This window comes from Rhincodon typus, unplaced genomic scaffold (genome assembly GCF_021869965.1).
Source record: "Rhincodon typus isolate 14 unplaced genomic scaffold, sRhiTyp1.1 hic_rhity00000728, whole genome shotgun sequence".
Taxonomy (NCBI): Eukaryota; Metazoa; Chordata; class Chondrichthyes; order Orectolobiformes; family Rhincodontidae; genus Rhincodon; species Rhincodon typus.
Window position 1 is genome coordinate 25,293 of NW_025966366.1, and position 17,919 is coordinate 43,211.

The following is a 17,919-nucleotide window of genomic DNA, read 5'->3' on the forward strand; positions in this document are numbered from 1 at the left end:
CAGGAGTTGAGCTTATTGAAACTAAACTTGTTGTGTTAAAGGTGTCTGTGTGGGATATCCTGGTTGTATGAAGTCATTCTGGGCTGAAATTTAAAATACGTTTAAAATAAATTATTGCTGTGTTGGATGAGCTGCTGTTGCAGGGATCTAATCTGCTTTCCTTTTTAATTCTAGCCCTGTCCTGGTGTGTGCTCCGAGTAATATTGCAGTGGACCAGTTGACTGAGAAGATCCATCATACAGGTCTGAAGGTGGTGCGTCTCTGTGCCAAGAGTCGGGAGGCCATTGATTCACCAGTCTCTTTCCTAGCTCTACACAATCAGATCCGTAACATGGATAGGTAAGAAGCAACTGTTAGTTGGTGGCCCTTCTAATAGACAGTCCAGAAGTCAGCATCTATAGATAATCCTGGGCCTGCTTTGAACTAAAACATGGTCTTGTGATAGGGTGCTGTAAGCAGACAATTGATTGTTTCAGGATTCCACCTTTCATGACCTCGGTGTCCCAGAGTGCTTCAAGAGCACCACATTAAAAGAACAGTTAATTTTTTTTGTGGTTAGTGTAGCTGAGGGCTATGGGAGAGCTCCTCTTAGAGCATAGAACAGTACAGCACACTACAGGCCCTTCAGCCTACGATGTTGTGCCGACTTATTATCCTACTCTAAGATCAAATTAACCCGCATACCCTTCATTATACTATCGTCCATGTGCCTATCCAAGAGACACTTAAATGTCCCTAAAGTATCTGACTCTACTACCACTGCCGGCAGCGCATTCCACGCACCCACCACTCTGTGTGTGAAGAACCTGACATCTCCCCAAACCTTAATCCAATCACCTTAAAATTATGCCCCCCCATGATTTTCCCCTGGGAAAAAGTCTCTGACTATCCACTCTATCTACACCTCACATCATCTTGTACACCTCTATCAAGTCACCTCTCATCCTTCTTCGCTCCAATGAAAAAAGCCCTAGCTCCCTCCACCTTTCCTCATAAGACCTGCCCTCCAGTCTAGGCAGCATCCTGGTAAATCTCTTCTGCACCTTCTCTAAAGCTTTCACATCTTTCCTATAATGAGGTGACCAAAACTGAACACAATGTTCCAAGTGTGGTCTAACCAGAGTTTTATAGAGCTGCAGCATAACCTCGCAGCTCTTAAACTCAATCCCCCTGCCAGTGAAAGCCAATGCACCATCCGCCTTCTTAACAACCCTATCAACTAGGGTCGCAACTTTGAGGGATCTATGGACATGGACCCCAAAAACCCTCTGTTCCTCCACACCGCCAAGAATCCTGCCATTAACCCTGTATTCTGCATTCAAATTCAACTTTCCAAAATGAATCCCTTCACACTTTTCTGGGTTGAATTCCATCTGCCACTTCTTTGCCCAGCTCTGCATCCTGTCAATGACTTGTTGCAACCTACAACAGCCCTCCACGCTGTCCACATCTCCTCCAACCTTCGTGTCCTCGGCAACCTTATTAATCCACCCTTCTGCTTCCTCATCCAAGTCATTTATACCAAGTAACCTTGGGTATATCCCATCTGGCCCAGGGGACTATCTGTCCTCATTGTTTTCAAAATTTCTAGCACATCCTCTTTACTAACATCAACCTGTTCGAGCGTACCTGCCTGTTCCATGCTGTCCTCACAAACGTGAAGGTCCCTCTCACTGGTGACTACTGAAGCAAAATATTCATTAAGGACCTCCCCTACCACCTCCGTCTCAGCGCACAAGTTCCCTCCACTACCCATGATCGGCCCTACCCTCACTATGTCCATCCTCTTGTTCCTCACATAAATATAGAATGCCTTGGTTTTCCTTGATGCTACCAGCCAAGGCTTTTTCATGCCCCCTTCTAGCTCTCTGAAGTCCATTCTTCAGTTTCTTCCTGGTTATCTTGTAACCCTCTAGAGCCCTGTCCAATCCTTGCTTCCTTCATCCTCTCGAGTAGATGTTCCAGATGTCTTGTCATCCAAGGTTCCTTCGCCTTACCATCCTTTCCTTGCCTCAGTGGGACAAAAATTTCCAGCACCCGTGGCAAGGACATTTCCCTGAGAACATCTGTTCCCAATTTATGCTCCGCAGTTCCTGCCAATTAGCATTGTAATTCCCCCTCCCCCAATTAAATATTTTCCCATACTGTCTGCTCTAATCCCTCTCTATGACTGTAGTAAAGGTCAGGGAGTTGTGATCACTATCACCGAAATGTTCTCCCTCTGAGAGATCTGTCACCTGGCCTGGTTCATTGCCAAGCACTAAATCCAATGTGGCCTCCCCTCTAGTCGGTCTAGCTACATATTTAGTCAGAAATCCTTCCTGGATACACCTGAGAAAATCTGCTCCATCCAAACTATTTGCACTTAGGAGGTTCTAGTCTATATTAGGGAAATTGAAGTCACCCATGACAACAACCCTATTACTTCTGCACCTTTCCAAAATCTACCTCCCAATCTGTTCCTCAGTGTCTCTGTTGCTATTGGGGGGCCTATAGAAAATTCGCAATAAAGTGACTGCTGCTTTCCTGTTTCTGACTTCCACCCATACTGACTCAGTAGACAAACCCTCCTCGCTAACCTCCCTTTCTGCAGCTGTGATACCATTCCTGATTAGCAATGCCACTCCCCCACCTCTTTTACCTCCCTCCCTATTTCTTTTGAAAGATCTATACCCCAGAACATCCAACAACCATTCCTGCCCCTGTGTTATCCAAGTCTCCGTAATGACCACAACATCATAATTCTGAGTACTGATCCATGCTCTAAGTTCATCACTCTTATTCCTGACACTTCTTGCGTTAAAATAGACGCACTTCAATCCATCACACAGGCTGCAACTTTGCCCTTTCAACTCTCTATCCTTCCTCACGGACTCTGCATGCTGTATCTGTCTATGCACCAGCTACCCCACCCTCTGATCTGTAGCTCCGGTTCCCATCTTATATACAGCATTTCATGATTACTTTACACTGTAGTCTGCAGAGTCTGTCACTCTCATATTTCGGGCGGCACAGTGGCTCAGTGGTTAACAGGTTTGATTCCAGCCTCGAGTGCCTGTCTATCTGTGTGGAGTTTGCGTATTCTCCTGGAGTCTGTGTGGGTTTCCTCCCATGGTCCAGAGATGTACAGGTTAGGTGGATTGGCCATGCTAAATTGCCCATAATGTCCAGGGGTGTTCACATTGGTGGACTATTCATGGGAAATGCAGGGTTATAAGGTCGGGGCTGGGTCTAGTTGGGATGCTGTTTGGAGTGTCAGTGTTGACTCGATTGACCGAGAGTTCTGTTTGTGATGGATTGGCCCTAATTACATTTTTTCACCAATTAATAGCTTAGTATTGTGCATTAATTGTTTTAGCACTTGCCCATCATAATGAAAATGCAAGAATCTGCACAAGATCCAAGCCTATGATAGTAATCTCTAAGTCAAAGATCATACAGGGGACTGAAATTGCTTGTAACTAAGACAAAGTTGTAATTGGTGGATTTATGACGACATTCTGTAATGCTGAGCTCTCTACCTGGTATCTCTGAAGGATATGGCTCCACACTGGCAATGGAGCCATTCATTTAGCCTGGTGTACTTGACCACATAAAGCATCATTGCTCATCCCTTCCCTTTCCCAAAATATATGGATGGTAATCAGGAATGACAGCTTTGTCTAAATTTTTTTAACCCTTGCTTGATTGAGTTTGAGCGGTCATTCCTGATCTTTTGCCTTAGCCTCTCGCTCTCTAGACTTGGTAATTCTTTTACGTTTCACATGCAGTGCAAGCTAAAGTAGCAGATCTCTCGTAGAAAACTAAGCTGTTCTTGAGTGTGGGTTATGCTTCATCAAGGTGATCCTAATCTACATATTTGGAAGCTGCTCCCAACAGAGTACAAGTATGAGAGTGTGACTAGTTCTGGCTGAGTTGTAGTTACCAACTTGTTGAGGGCCATCAGTAACTGCAGTGGCAAAATATGTTGCGTTTGTCCATTGCTGTATCGTGTAGCTAATGCACAAATTCATATATATGACAATGCAGTCTGGAGTATAGCCCAAATTTCCCTAATTTGTGTGTCTTTGATAACTGGTGTTTACATCATATAACATGTTTGCCCTGTTTGACAGTATGCCTGAACTGCAAAAGTTGCAGCAGTTAAAGGATGAGACTGGCGAGTTGTCATCTGCAGATGAGAAACGCTACCGTGCTCTCAAAAGGACAGCTGAGCGGGAACTGCTGATGGTGAGAAATCTGTCACAATCCTGATTTCCATTTCATAAATTGTATGCTGCATAACTCCCTAGTGTATGTGCTGGGTGTCAGCATAAAGTTCATATTGACAGTGCTGAGGCCTAGAGAGGGGTGTTGTCAGCCATCTGTCCTAGGGAGAGTGACTGAAAAATTGTGGAGTTGTAGTCAAGTAGAGTTTCAAGAAGCAGACCAGGAAAACCTGCTTTGAGGGTTTGGGAAAGGGCCTCTGTCCTTAGATGGATTGGAGAGATATATTTATTCACAGGATGTGGGAGTGACTGTCAAAGCCAGCATTTTTGAATCCATTCCAAATTACCCTTGGGAAAGTGATAATGGGCTGCCTATTTGAATAGCTGCAGCCCTTGGAGTGTAGGTAGTCCCATGGTGCTGTTAGGGTTCCAGTTGCAGGATTTTGACTCCGTAACAGTGAAGGAATGGTGATATATTTCCAAGTCAGGATGGTGACTGACTTGGAGGGGAACTTGCAGGTGGTGGTTTTACTCATTTCTACTGCCCCTGTACTTCAAGGTAGAGATTACAAATTTGGATGGTGCTGTCAAGGCACCATGGCAGTTTGTGAAGGGAGTGAAGGTTGAAGGTGGTATGGAAAGGGGCGGTGGCGGAAAGAGAGGTGGCTGGTGACCAGGTTGGATTTGTCCTTTTTTTTTTTGTGTGGACTTGACATCCTTGGGCAATTTTGCACATTGCTGGTTAGACGTCAGTGTTGTAACTGTACTACAACAGCTTGGCTGAGGGCACAGTTGGTTCTAGGGCACAAGTCTTGAATACTATTGCCAGAATGTTGTCAGAGCTCATAGGCTTTGTGGTATCCAGGTACCTTCAGATATTTCTCAATACCACCTGGAATGACTCGATTTGGTTGAAGATTGGCTTCTATGATGATACTGTGGACCCCGTGGGTGAGACGAGGCAGTTGATCATCCATTCAACTGTGTTTGAAGACTGATGCAAATGCTTCAGCCTTATGTTTTGCACTGACATGTTGGGCTCCCCATTACTGAGGATGGGAAAATCTGTGGAACTTCCACCTTAGTTAGTTTAATTATCCATATTGGAGGACTGCAGATATTCGAAATGATATGTTGATTGTGGGATCAGTTGGCTCTGTCAATCACTTGCTCTTATGCCGTTTGCCACCCAGGTAAATCCTGCATGGTAGTTTTACCAGGTTAATGACTCAGTTTAGGCATATCTGGCGCTTCTCCTGGCATGCTGTCCTTCCTCCTTTGAACTAGGGTCGGTTCTCCATCTTTGGAAACAGGAGGGTGAGGGATATGCTGGGCTGAGGTATTACAGATGAGGCTGAATATTGCAACAGTTATATTTGAAAAGTTTTTGAGTTTTGACCGAGTTCTTGTCTGCTAAATCTGTTTTTTCCAGAATGCAGATGTTATTTGCTGTACCTGTGTAGGAGCTGGTGACCCACGCCTGGCTAAGATGCAGTTCCGTTCTATTCTCATTGATGAGAGCACACAGGCCACAGAGCCTGAATGTATGGTCCCTGTGGTGCTGGGAGCAAAGCAGGTATGTCAACCAGTGTTGCAAGTAATGTAACTGGGCTTTATGTTCTGAAGACAAGGCCTGTTTTCACTTTGTGGATCTAATGTACAGATGTCAGAAATTCTGATTAATTGGCAGTTGGTATGGGGAGGTGATGGTCGAGTGGTATTATTGAACAAAGAACGTAGAACAGTACAGGCCCTTCGGCCTACGATGTTGTGCTGATCTATTATCCTACTAAGATCAATCTACCCTGCATACCCTACATTTTACTATCCTCCATGTGCCTATTCAACAGTCGCTTAAAAGTCTCTTAAAGTATCTGACTCCACTACCACTGCCGGCAGCGCATTCCACGCACCCACCACTCTCTGTCTGAAGAACCTACTACTGACATCTCCCCATACCTTCCTCCAATCACCTTAAAATTATGCCCCCTCATGATTTTTCCGCTGGGAAAAAGTCTCTGACTATCCACTCAATCTATGCCTCTCATCAACTTGTACACCTCTATCAAGTCACCTCTCATCCTCCTTCGCTCCATTGAGAAAAGCCCTAGCTCCCTCCACCTTTCCTCATAAGACCTGCCCTCCAGTCTAGGCAGCATCCTGGTAAATCTCTTCTGCACCCTCTCTAAAGCTTCCACATCTTTCCTGCAATGAGGTGACCAGAACTGAACACAATATTCCAAATGTGGTCTAACCAGAGTTTTATAGAGCTGCAGCATAACCTCACTGCTCTTAAACTCAATTCCCCTGCCAATGAAAGTCAACACACCATACGCCTTCTTAACCATCCTATCGACTTGTGTAGCAACTTTGAGGGATCTGTGGACATGGACCCCAAGATCCCTCTGTTCCTCCACACTCCGAGAATCCTGTCATTAATCCTGTATTCTGCATTCAAATTCAACCTTCCACACTTTTCTGGGTTGAATTCCCTCTGTCACTTCTTTGCCCAGCTCTGCATTCTGTCAATGTCCTGTTGCAACCTACAACAGCCCTCCACGCTGTCACAACTCCACCATCCTTCGTGTCATCGGCAAACTTACTAACACACCCTTCCACTTCCTCATCCAAGTATTTATAAAGATCACAACGAGCAGACGTCCCAGAACAGATCCCTGCGGAACACCACTGATCACCGAGCTCCAGGCTGCATGCTTTCCATCTACTACCACCCTCTGTCTTCTATTGGACAGCCAGTTTTGTATCCAGACAGCCAAATTTCCCTGAATCCCATGCCTCCCATTGCTGGACTATTAATCCAGAGACCCTGGTAATGTTCCCTGGGCCTGGCTTAGAATCCTACCATGGGGCAGTTGGTTGAATTTGAGTTCAATAAACGTCTGGAATGAAGCCCATAAACCCATTGTCGGTTGTCAGAAAAACACATCTGGTTGACTAAAGTCTTTGAGGGAAGGAAACTCCGATTCCCAAAAAGATGCATGGACTTATCCACTGTGATTTGCTGTATAAACTGAATTGGGGTTAATCTGGTTAGAGCTGTGAATATGTGGATGGATTTGTCCATTGTATGTTTTGACAATACCAGGTGATGTTTCATGGAGACCCCTACAGTAAGGGGAGAGGGTTTTGATCACATTGTGGATTGAATTCAGACTTTGTACAAGAGGAACTAACTTCATGGTTTATACTGGGTGAGATGACTCAGCAATATTCAAAGTTTTCCTTTTGACTGAGACATGAGAATGAGGTTAGCAGCTGGTACGTGAGTATAACAGTGAACTGGAGCTGTGTGCTGTCTTTCTGTTACAGCTGATCCTGGTGGGTGACCATTGCCAGCTTGGTCCAGTGGTAATGTGTAAGAAAGCTGCTAAAGCTGGTCTGTCTCAGTCGCTGTTTGAGCGTCTGGTTGTCCTGGGGATCCGACCAATTCGTCTGCAGGTTCAATACCGGATGCATCCAGCTCTCAGTGCCTTTCCATCCAATATCTTCTATGAGGGCTCACTGCAAAATGGTGTCACAGCAGGTATGAATGTTAGAAGTGGGGTAATTTGCAAATTTCTCCTTAAATCCTCATTTGCAAACAGATCCCTAAACCTATGTCCTTTAGGCAATTAAGTTTCTGTGTACCTGTTATTAAGATTCTGTATGTGCTGAAGATTAATTTTGCTTCTCTTGTGCACTAGCAACCATTTCCTACAGTCATATTTGCTGGTGTTTTTGGAGGTCAGCATGGGAATTTGATTTAGGGGCCCCCTTGAGTGTGACTATTTGTGGATGATCCCCTTCCCTAGTTATAAAACTTGAAACTATAATGGATCTGCTTTTTACCCACTTGCTGGAATGTTGGTTCAGTTTGCCATTCCAGTGTCATTGTGACTGATGGTGGAGAAACTGGTGACAGTAGAAGCCATATTTCCCAAACTAAAATAGATCACCCAAAAATAGGTACACAGCACATCCTCAGAATGTAGAGTGTTCAACACCATTTTTATTTCCAAGTAAACCCAACCAAAACTCTTTACATTGGTGAATTAGATTAAAGCTACAAAAACATTTTGTTTTTAATCAACAAAATGGTTAGTAATTCTGGCAACTCAGTCCCCATCACTTTATTTTGTCAGCAAATTTAGCAACCTAACTGGATTGTAAATAATTTGATTTGGGAGGTTCTTAAGTGTCTTATTGCTGTAATAGTAGATTTAACAGTGCGAGTCGTCTTGCGTGAGTGTATGGACAAGGCAAGTGGATGGACCTGTCATTGTTGTTCTGATGATCTTTTGATTTCACAGCGGATCGTGTTAAGAAAGGCTTCGATTTCCAATGGCCACAGCCAGACAAACCAATGTTCTTCTATGTAACCCAGGGCCAGGAGGAAATTGCTAGTTCAGGGACCTCCTACCTCAATAGGTATGTTTATGGTTAACAGATCCTAATCCTTTTGAGCTCTGAAGCCACTTGAAAGATAACGTATATTTTTAATCAAACATTCTTCAGGATAATTCTTCACAAATTAAGCAAGTTGTCATTCCTTTGCTTTTTGGGAGAGGTGCAAAGAATCTTATTTTTCAAATGATGCACACTTTGTCTCCCACTTCATGATCTATGAATCACTTTCAAAGTGCAGCAGCCAATTTTGGACGCAGTAAGATTTTTTTAACCTATAGTTGGGTTCAGATTACAATGGAAAGCTGTTTGTTAAAATCACCAGATTTTATAATGTTTGTTGAAGTGAAATTGAACCTTACTCCATTTTCAGGACTGAGGCAGCCAATGTAGAGAAGATCACCACCAAATTGCTGAAGGCAGGTGCTAAGCCAGATCAAATCGGCATCATCACACCATATGAGGGACAGCGATCCTACCTGGTGCAGTACATGCAGTTCAGTGGCTCCCTTCACACCAAACTCTATCAGGTAGCATTATAAGTATCTTGATGCTTTTTAAGCGAACTGTCAAGATTTGGTTGCTGTATTTGATTATGCTTTTTCTGAGACACTAACAATAATTACAGGAGTATAATTGTGGTATTTTGGTGTTTTCTAATGATTGATTAGTGTGTGACAACCAAACGGTTGGAAGATGTAAAATTCTTGTTTGTGCTCATGATTCAGGAGGTAGAAATTGCCAGTGTTGATGCATTCCAAGGCCGAGAGAAGGACTTCATCATCCTATCGTGTGTCCGAGCCAATGAGCATCAAGGCATTGGATTTCTCAATGACCCACGGCGACTGAATGTTGCCCTCACAAGAGCGAGGTGACTGGATGCAAAAGAGTATGAGGGGGAGATGGTACAGGACAAAGTGAAGAGTTAGGTTGCAGGATGGTACAAGATCAGGTCCTAAATGTTATCTCACTATATCTCATGTCGCTGGGGATGTCATGTTAGTCCTTGATCCTGAGTGAATCTCCTCTTATCAGGGACAACACTTCGAGAGTAAAGTGAGAAGTGTTTGTGGATGGCTGTGGCTTGTAGCATGGTATCGAATTGTAACGGATCACTGTTACTGGTACTGCTACTATCCCTATGTTCTGTCAGTGGAAACAGTATTTATCCCAATTCTGTAACTTGTAAAGGACAAGATGCTTCTCGTTTTGTGTATCTGCTTCTTTGCCCTGCTGATAATCCTTTCTGTTCTTATCCTTGAATCGGACCCTTGCATTGCCACGAACAAACTGCCACTTCTGCTCCGTTTAGAAGATATGAATTGATTTTCTGTATGACTGGGAGAATATGCCCTATGGGTGGGTGGTATTTGAACTACTGGTTAGTAGTACAAACACCTGCAATTCAAATTTCAAGATTCCTGTTTGGGGCAGTGTACAGGAACTACTGTTCCTTGTATGACCACTTTTTCTTTACACCCATGTTAAGTGGATCACTCTTTGAGGTGAATCCTGGAGAATCTTGGATCTATGATTTGGATCGAGCTGTTAGATTGGGCCAGTAGATCATTGGATTTTCCCCTTTGATCCAAGCTGCAAGTTGCTGATGTGTTGTATCGATTCTGCTTGGCAGATATGGTGTGATTATTGTGGGAAATCCAAAGGCTCTGTCCAAACAGCCACTGTGGAATCACCTGCTGAATTACTACAAAGAGCAGAAAGTGCTGGTGGAGGGACCACTGAACAATCTCCGCGAGAGTCTGATGCAGTTCAGCAAACCACGGAAGCTTGTCAACACCATCAATCCGGTGAGCAAACTGTCCAGCCAATGTTTAACTGCTGGCCCCAAGTCGCCAACTGCTTGCATTAGGTTTGTAGTAGATTAGCTGGTTCCCTGTTGGTCAAACTGTGATTGTAGCCAAGGTTAGCCTCATTCCCCCGCCGTGTGCAGACCAGCAAGTTTTGGCATGTTCTGGATACCCACACTTCATCCATAAAATTTGCAAACTTGTGTGATATAGTGAAAAGTAATTAATTTATCTCAGTCCAGTTTGTTTGGATGAGGCTCCTCCCTACATTTACAATGGGAACACCATCAACTGCAAATTCCCTTCCAAGCCAATCACCATCCTGTCTTGGAAATATATTGCCGTTCCTTTAGTTTCACTGGGTCAAAATCCTGGAATTCCCTCCCAAGGGCATTGTGGGTCCACTTACAGCACATGGACTGCAGCGGTTCAAGAAGGCAGCTCACCACCTTCTCAAGAAGAACGAAGAATGGGTAATAATTCTGGCCCAGCCAGTGACGTTCATATCCCAGGAGTGAATAAAACAAGAACAGACATGACATTTACAGTGTTTCATGTCAGACTTCTGGTGCAGTACAGGGTTTTACATACTTTCCTTTCTTGGTTGAAGTTAGGAAAGCAGAGAGCCATCTTCACAATTAACCCTTTTAGTAGGAATGGTTCTAACTTTTCTTAGTATGTGTTCTGATGCGTGGCCTGAGATCTCAGCGGGAAGCTGGCTGCTTACAACTGACATACTCTTCTTCCTCTGCTAAATGATAGCTTGACTTTGATGTGTTAACCTGACTCCTATTTGAAAGGGCTGTATTCTAGTGTCTGCATAGCATTAGTTTTTGTTACATGGGATTTGGGCATTGTTGGCAAGGAATTGTGTGTAAGCCAAACCATGTAAGGAAAGCAGCTTCTCTTCCCTAGGTAACCAGATAGGTTTTTTACAAAAATTGACCATGCTTAAATGGTCACCTTTTTAGACTAGATTATAGCATGCTTTGACTTGACTCTATTGTACTTCTCCCGTTGCAGATTTTAATAGTTTTGTTGGACTTCAGCTAATTGACTGGTGTTCAATATTCAAAAAGTTTCTTATCAATAGTAGTTCTATATTTGTATAGCAGAGATGCTGTAATCAATATTGTTGTGTTTTAGGGAGCCCGGTTCATGACGACAGCTATGTACGATGCTCGAGAAGCTATCATCCCAGGCTCTGTATATGACAGGAGTGGCCAGGGTAAGATTGTATTTGATCTCAGTTTTGAATTTTAAATAGTTTAGTCCAACAGAATGTTTCATCAGTTTATGCCCTACATTTCGCTATTATGGGCTTGTTGTCTTAAATCAGTTGTGATACTGTGTTGTTGTTTCTTACTGTGTCTGGTTCCATAGATGTTCATTGAAATTCTCATCTTGTTGCTGTGAACATTAAGGAACTATGATGAAAAAAAATGGGAAAGGGAATTAACCCTAATGCAATAAGCCTACTTGCACCCCTACTACCTTGCATGAAAATTGTCACTGTTGTCCATAAGCGGCATGTAAACTAGTCCCCCATGTCCTAGTATAATGTGCTGGGTGACTGTTGGGGCTCCTCAGGCAAGTTTCTCCTAATATTTGCACTACTTTCTCCTTCAGCAGGTCGTCCATCCAACATGTACTTTCAAACTCATGACCAGATTGGGATGATTGGAGCCAGCCCCAGTCACGTTGCTGCAATGAACATCCCCATTCCCTTTAACCTGATGATGCCCCCAATGCCACCACCTGGGTACTTTGGACAAGCAAATGGACCAGCAGCAGGTGAGCACAGAGATGGATGTATCAGGGTTAGTGTGATGTCCTAGGGTGGGATGCTGGATGAACTGGAACCAAAGTACTGGATACTCGGGTTGTAAGGGTATTGATATTTTATGCAGAAGTTACAATTCTGAAATTAGTGACCCCCGAAGGGTTTAATTTTCAAACTTAAATTGCTAGTGTTCGGTACTCCCTGTCACATTAAGTCGTAATGAATTTTAATAGTGGGTGTATTCTGATCCATCGTTCCTAATTCATCTTGGAAGGGAAATGTGAAGCATTTGCAGCTTGGCCTGCTGGGATCTGTGGTTGGCTTCTTGAGCACTTCGGGCACTCATCAGCCCTATCTCAGATCACTGCATAATTGTATGTGGTATTACATTCAGAATGCTGAACCTTCAGGGTCTTTATTTTGTGCAGTGGGGTTATGCACTGCTGGAAAAGCAACAGATCCTGCTGTCCTCTGTTTGTATCAGGTTAGGAGCATTTGGGTCATAGCCAGGCAGGTTCAAAGCAAGTTTCTTCTTTCAAGGTCGTGGAATCGCAAAAGGAAAAGTGGGCCGTGGGGCTCGTCAACGAAACCGTGGCATGGGGAACCAGCTGAACAGCCAGTCGAATCTGCCCAACAGCCAGGCCAGTCAGGATGTGGTGTCTCAACCATTCTCTCAGGGGCCTCTGACCCAGGGATACATCTCAATGAGCCAGCCCTCTCAAATGAGCCAGCCTGGCCTTTCTCAGCCAGAACTCTCTCAGGTAATTCTTTGTACTGTTCACACTTACACCTGTCCAGCACTTTAAAAAAGAAGAATCATGTGCTGTTGAGTTCTTTGCTTATATGCTGAGGTTTTTGAGAACTGCAACATTATCCCAAAGTTGAGCTTTGAATTGCCCCCTCTGCCGTAGAGTCTGACTGATTTCACCTCTAATATTACCCAGCTCTGTCTCTCCATCAACTTCTGAAGCCCTCTCTATTGGCTGTCCTTCTTTCCCATCCCTTTTGTTTCATTGTTTTGTCTTCTATACCTAGTAAGTGTGCAATGTAACATCCTGATTATCTGATCTTATTGAAAATTCTATCATTCAACCTAAATCTGCTTTTGTCAAATAATTGGATTTCGGAATATGTTCTCTTTAATTCCAGGATAGTTACCTGGGAGATGAGTTCAAGTCTCAGATTGACGTGGCCTTGTCGCAGGATTCCACTTACCAGGGCGAACGTGCATATCAACATGGGGTGACTGGGCTGTCACAGTACTAGAATGTAAGCAAGTTTCTCGCTGCCATTCACCAGATTTAGTTAGTGTGGCTGCAGACAGCAAGTGCAGAGGGGTATTCACCCCAAAACACACTTTCATTTGCAGCTAACTTGAGCTGTTTGGGAAGTGAGGGGTTGAAGATTTGAGGGTTGGGGGAGTGGGAACAGAGCAGTACTGAGAGAGGGTGGTGGTGGTGGAGGGCAGGGGGTAGTGTCTGGGCAATTGTACCTGTTCCTTGTAATTAACATTTTATAGCGATTATTCTAGTGTCAAAATGGTTAAAAATAGGGGTTGTGTTTTTTTCTTTGTTTGACAACCCCCCGCCCTTTGTTTGTCCAGGTTAAGGAGAGGAGAGCTAGGCTTGAGCCAAGCTTAGTTCAACAGTAATTCAATCTGGGGAATAAAAACAAAAATGGATACCTGTTTCCACTGCGACTACCGAGGCATCAACTGTGAGAGAGCAACAGGAGAGAGAAAAACCAACCAAACGGGAGGAAGAGAGGAGAAAAAGGAGAAAGGAGGAGGAGAGAGAAAGACCACTGCTAGCAGATTGAGACGAGGAGATTGACTGGAGGAACGAAGAAATAGAGGGCACTTGTGCGCCTTGTCAGCCAGGCCAGGCCTGGTCTCACACATCTACTAAACTGTATTGCTGTTACCACGCAACTCGCCCTTGGAAAGAAACCACATGTTGCTGAGACCCTGCTCCCAGCTCATCAAACAAGGGAGAGAGGAGGGGCTCGTGCTAAACTAACAGTTACCTGCTACATCCGGACTACCCGTTTCCTGGAGAACGTGGGAGACCTTCTTGGTTTTGGGAATAAAAGGGAATGTTATCTCTCAGTTGTGCTCTGGACGCTACAATTAGCGATTATACTGTAAATTTCAGCAGTTAGACCGTCGAGAAGCAAAGATTAATTTCTGGCAAAACCCAGTTGACACAGAGCTGCCTTGTGCCTCCACCCCTTCATTCACTTCAAAGTCGTGAGTTGATCTCAAGATTCAGGCTTTCTGCCCAGTGCTACTGTTTCATGTTGCTTTCTCAAATCTTCTGCAGTAACTGGTGTTCCAAGTTGGGGTTCATGAAGGGTTAACTGTGGACTGTCTGTCAGATCCCAGCACTGGGCTGTGGGAGAATTCTGCTCAGTTATCTTTTTTGCAAGTTTTACATTTATTAGAAATGCACAGAATGACAGGAAAAGCTGATGTTGGCCACTGCTCCTCAGGCAAGAATAATCAGTCAGACCATTGTTGGTTAGTCCAAGGAAGAGGTTTTTAAACCCACTGTAATCAGCTGATTGTGGATGTTTTTCCCATCATATTCTGTTTTAAGATGATCTGCTTCCAAATAGGATTTTTTAGCTTCTAGCTTTCTGAGAGTGATGAGATCAGCAAAGGGATTTCAGCAGAGTAGCGGTCCCTGCTTTAGAATCACCCCAGCCCACAATGAATCCAGGAAGGCAGGCAAGTGACTGCAGCATTGTCTTTGTTGGGCAAGCAGTGTTTACATTGCCATTGAGAGCTATAGTGAAGCACCCAGTGCCAGGAGGGTTACAGGAATGTTTTCACATGAGTGTGACGTGCTGGCTTTGGGCTCAGCATGCTGACTGGATCAAACTAAGGGAAGCAGGAACACATGAAGAATTGTCTGGGCAGCTGTTAAATTTTTGTCTGAACATCGAAATGAATCACTTGGTAACGGGTTAAATCAGAAATCAGAGTGAAACTTTTAAAGTATGAAGCTTAATTTGTTCCATTAATTTCAGTGTCATTTACATTTATTACTGAATTCTTTTAAACAAGTACCTTTAGAACAGCTTTGTGCATGTAGTTATACCAGTGCAAAGATTTGTATTGTGTGGATACTGGCAGGATTCCTGTTTGGCCCTAACCCAATTAAAACTTTTTGTTTTGGGAAACCTAAGCTGTTTTTGAAAGTAAAGAACTTTCCATCATTGGCAAGAAGCAAACATAAGCTTGTACAATTATCTCTTGCATCCATGTTGAAGTTCAGGGCGACAGTCTTGAACACTAAATAATGAAGGCCAGGGTTTTCATCTCGAATGAATGCAGAAAGGGTTTTGTCTGTAATACTATGTATTACACTTTGCCCTAGTTTCTGTTGTGCAGAGAGAATCTGGTTTATGAAGTCTGTCATTTTCCACATGAATTCAATTGAGAACATTCTCACTACCAGGCAGAGTAGGGCAAGTCCAACTAGCTACAATACAGAACCACTGCTTCTCTAAAAGACCTGGCAACCAAGTCAATGTGTTGCCCATTACAGAATATTAGAAAACCCTTGCAGCTGTCCAAAAATTCAATTAAAACAAAAGGCACAGTATTTGTGTGCAAGGTGAACGTCACTCCAGGCCTTGACTTCCAACTATTGACTCCCTTTTAAAACACATCTCATCCTTAAGTGGAGTCTAGTTTGCTTGAAGGTACAAAGATGCACAGGGAATATGCTTGTTCCACTTGCAGCTTCACCCTTTCACTACCCAATTTCTTTTTGCTGATGTCAATCCCATTCATTAATTCTGCAGTAACAATTGGATTGATTTGAAGAATTGGGCTGTGTTGCTGAGGAACACTGGGTTAGCCTGTTGTCTCTTTAATGGCTGTACGTGTAATGTATGGCTTTGAGCAACTGTGCTTCCTCCATGCAATGGTCTCTTTATTCAGCAATGCCAATCCTACTGGTGGCCAGCGGTCTGACAGGCAGCTGCTGTGGACTTAGGGCGGGTGTGAACTCTGTAAGCCCTCCTGTCAAGTGGTCGAGATGTTTTCGGGCACGGGATCAGGCTGAAGGGGCTTCTCCTTTTATGAAACTTGTTTGTTTTTTGTTTGTTTTTGGCTTCCTGGCGGAATTGTTAGAAGTTCAATAGTTGCATTTGTTTATGGTAGTTCATCATTTTTCAGCTGTGAGCCCTCTGTAAAAGATATAATCCATTGGAGATCACCTTCATTCACCCCCCTCCACTGATTGACTTACGCTTTGTGCTTTGTTTTACTTTGTAGCAGGAAGAGGAAATTCTGATTTTAAAATCTATGACGATTCTGGTGCTGGTTCTGCATCTGTTAGATTGGGAAAATACATTTCCACTCGTCTAAATTGTTTTATTTTAAACCAATTTGTCTGTAACATGAACCATTAATAAAATTAGCTCTGCATAACCCTTGGTCAGTTTTAAATTCTTATGCCTGAATGTACCTCATCTTTAATTTGCACCCTAGTCTTCTCCCAGCCTGTGTTCTATAGCTGTTTATTCTAACTGAATGCTTGCTGCTGTCTGTTTGTTAGTTTCCCTACAGGGTGATGTTTCACTTGATATTGAAAATATATAAAATGCCCTTTTAAACTGTCCACCTTACCAGCCTGAAGTGAGAACAGAACAAGAGAATTACAATAAAAGTACTGTAGTTGTTGGAGATCTGAAATAAAACAAAGTACTGAAAAAAAACTCAGCAGGTCTAGCAGCATCAGTGGAGTTTCTCCTGCATTTTGTTTTTGAGAAAACTAGTCTCCCACCCCTACCATTTACAAACCTTGAGCTCCTTTCACTTGTTTATGGCTATATGACCTCAACAGCATCTTCAGCCCTTCATGTCTGCCCCAGACAGCAAACATCCAGCTCTTGGCCTATACTCTTATATGCTATGTTGTGTTTCAAATGTTCGTCTAAACTAAAATGCATTTTTTGTTCCTGCCTCTATCAGCCTGTTAGGTAGGGTTCTAGATAACCCAACCATTAGTGAATAACATTTTTAATCAAATCCTCTAAACCTCCCACCCTTCACCTTACACCTGTTCCTGATTATCTGAGGGCAAAAGTTTCATCCCAGTATATGCCATTCAAACTTTGTAGATTTCAATCAGATCCTTTCTGCAGCTTTCTCTGCTCTAAGGTAAACAACCCCAGACTGTGCAGTCTGTCTTCAGAGTTGAATTATTCCACCCTAGTGAATCTTTTAGTGCAATCACATCTTCCTAGATTATGGACAGTGTGACTGGCTTCATCCTCGAGTGTAGGCACAATGGGGCTGTTTGTTCCAACAGATATTGATTCAACTTGCTAAGTCGATACACTCATGAAAAGGCACCACAGAGTTTAAATAGAACAATGGATTAACTTACCTAAGATAAATGGAATGCAATAGTTTCATGCCCTTGTTGTTAAATAAATACAAATGTTGCAGCTTGGATTTTTAAAAAATCTTCCTCTCTCAATATCCATCCAGAACACAAGCAAATGGCTAACTACTAAAGCTTATCAACTAGCCCAAAGCTGCTCCCATTCCCTATGTAGCTGTTCAAATTCAACAATTGTTCTCAGCCCCAAATGACAAATTTCTAGCAAGAACGTGGCCTGATTAGGTTGCATGCAAAATGCTAACACATCCTTCTTGTATAAAACAAGACAATAAGGAGCCACGTATAGGAAACAAAGA

General features: G+C 43.3%; 1 protein-coding gene across 1 annotated transcript in view; it reads left to right on the forward strand.

Moving 5' to 3' along the window:
- Window positions 1–16,644, forward strand: part of upf1 (UPF1 RNA helicase and ATPase) — a gene marked incomplete at its 5' end in the record, with an annotated part of 41,933 nt that extends 25,289 nt beyond the window's left edge. The window contains 13 exons of the mRNA XM_048621517.1: window positions 175–339; window positions 4,116–4,230; window positions 5,641–5,784; window positions 7,539–7,752; window positions 8,519–8,636; window positions 8,986–9,142; window positions 9,341–9,483; window positions 10,246–10,420; window positions 11,567–11,648; window positions 12,053–12,214; window positions 12,744–12,964; window positions 13,353–13,472; window positions 13,807–16,644. Of these exons, the coding sequence (XP_048477474.1) occupies window positions 175–339; window positions 4,116–4,230; window positions 5,641–5,784; window positions 7,539–7,752; window positions 8,519–8,636; window positions 8,986–9,142; window positions 9,341–9,483; window positions 10,246–10,420; window positions 11,567–11,648; window positions 12,053–12,214; window positions 12,744–12,964; window positions 13,353–13,469 (1,813 nt within the window). The remainder of the gene's footprint in view (window positions 1–174; window positions 340–4,115; window positions 4,231–5,640; window positions 5,785–7,538; window positions 7,753–8,518; window positions 8,637–8,985; window positions 9,143–9,340; window positions 9,484–10,245; window positions 10,421–11,566; window positions 11,649–12,052; window positions 12,215–12,743; window positions 12,965–13,352; window positions 13,473–13,806) is intronic.
- Window positions 16,645–17,919: the final 1,275 nt, after the last annotated feature.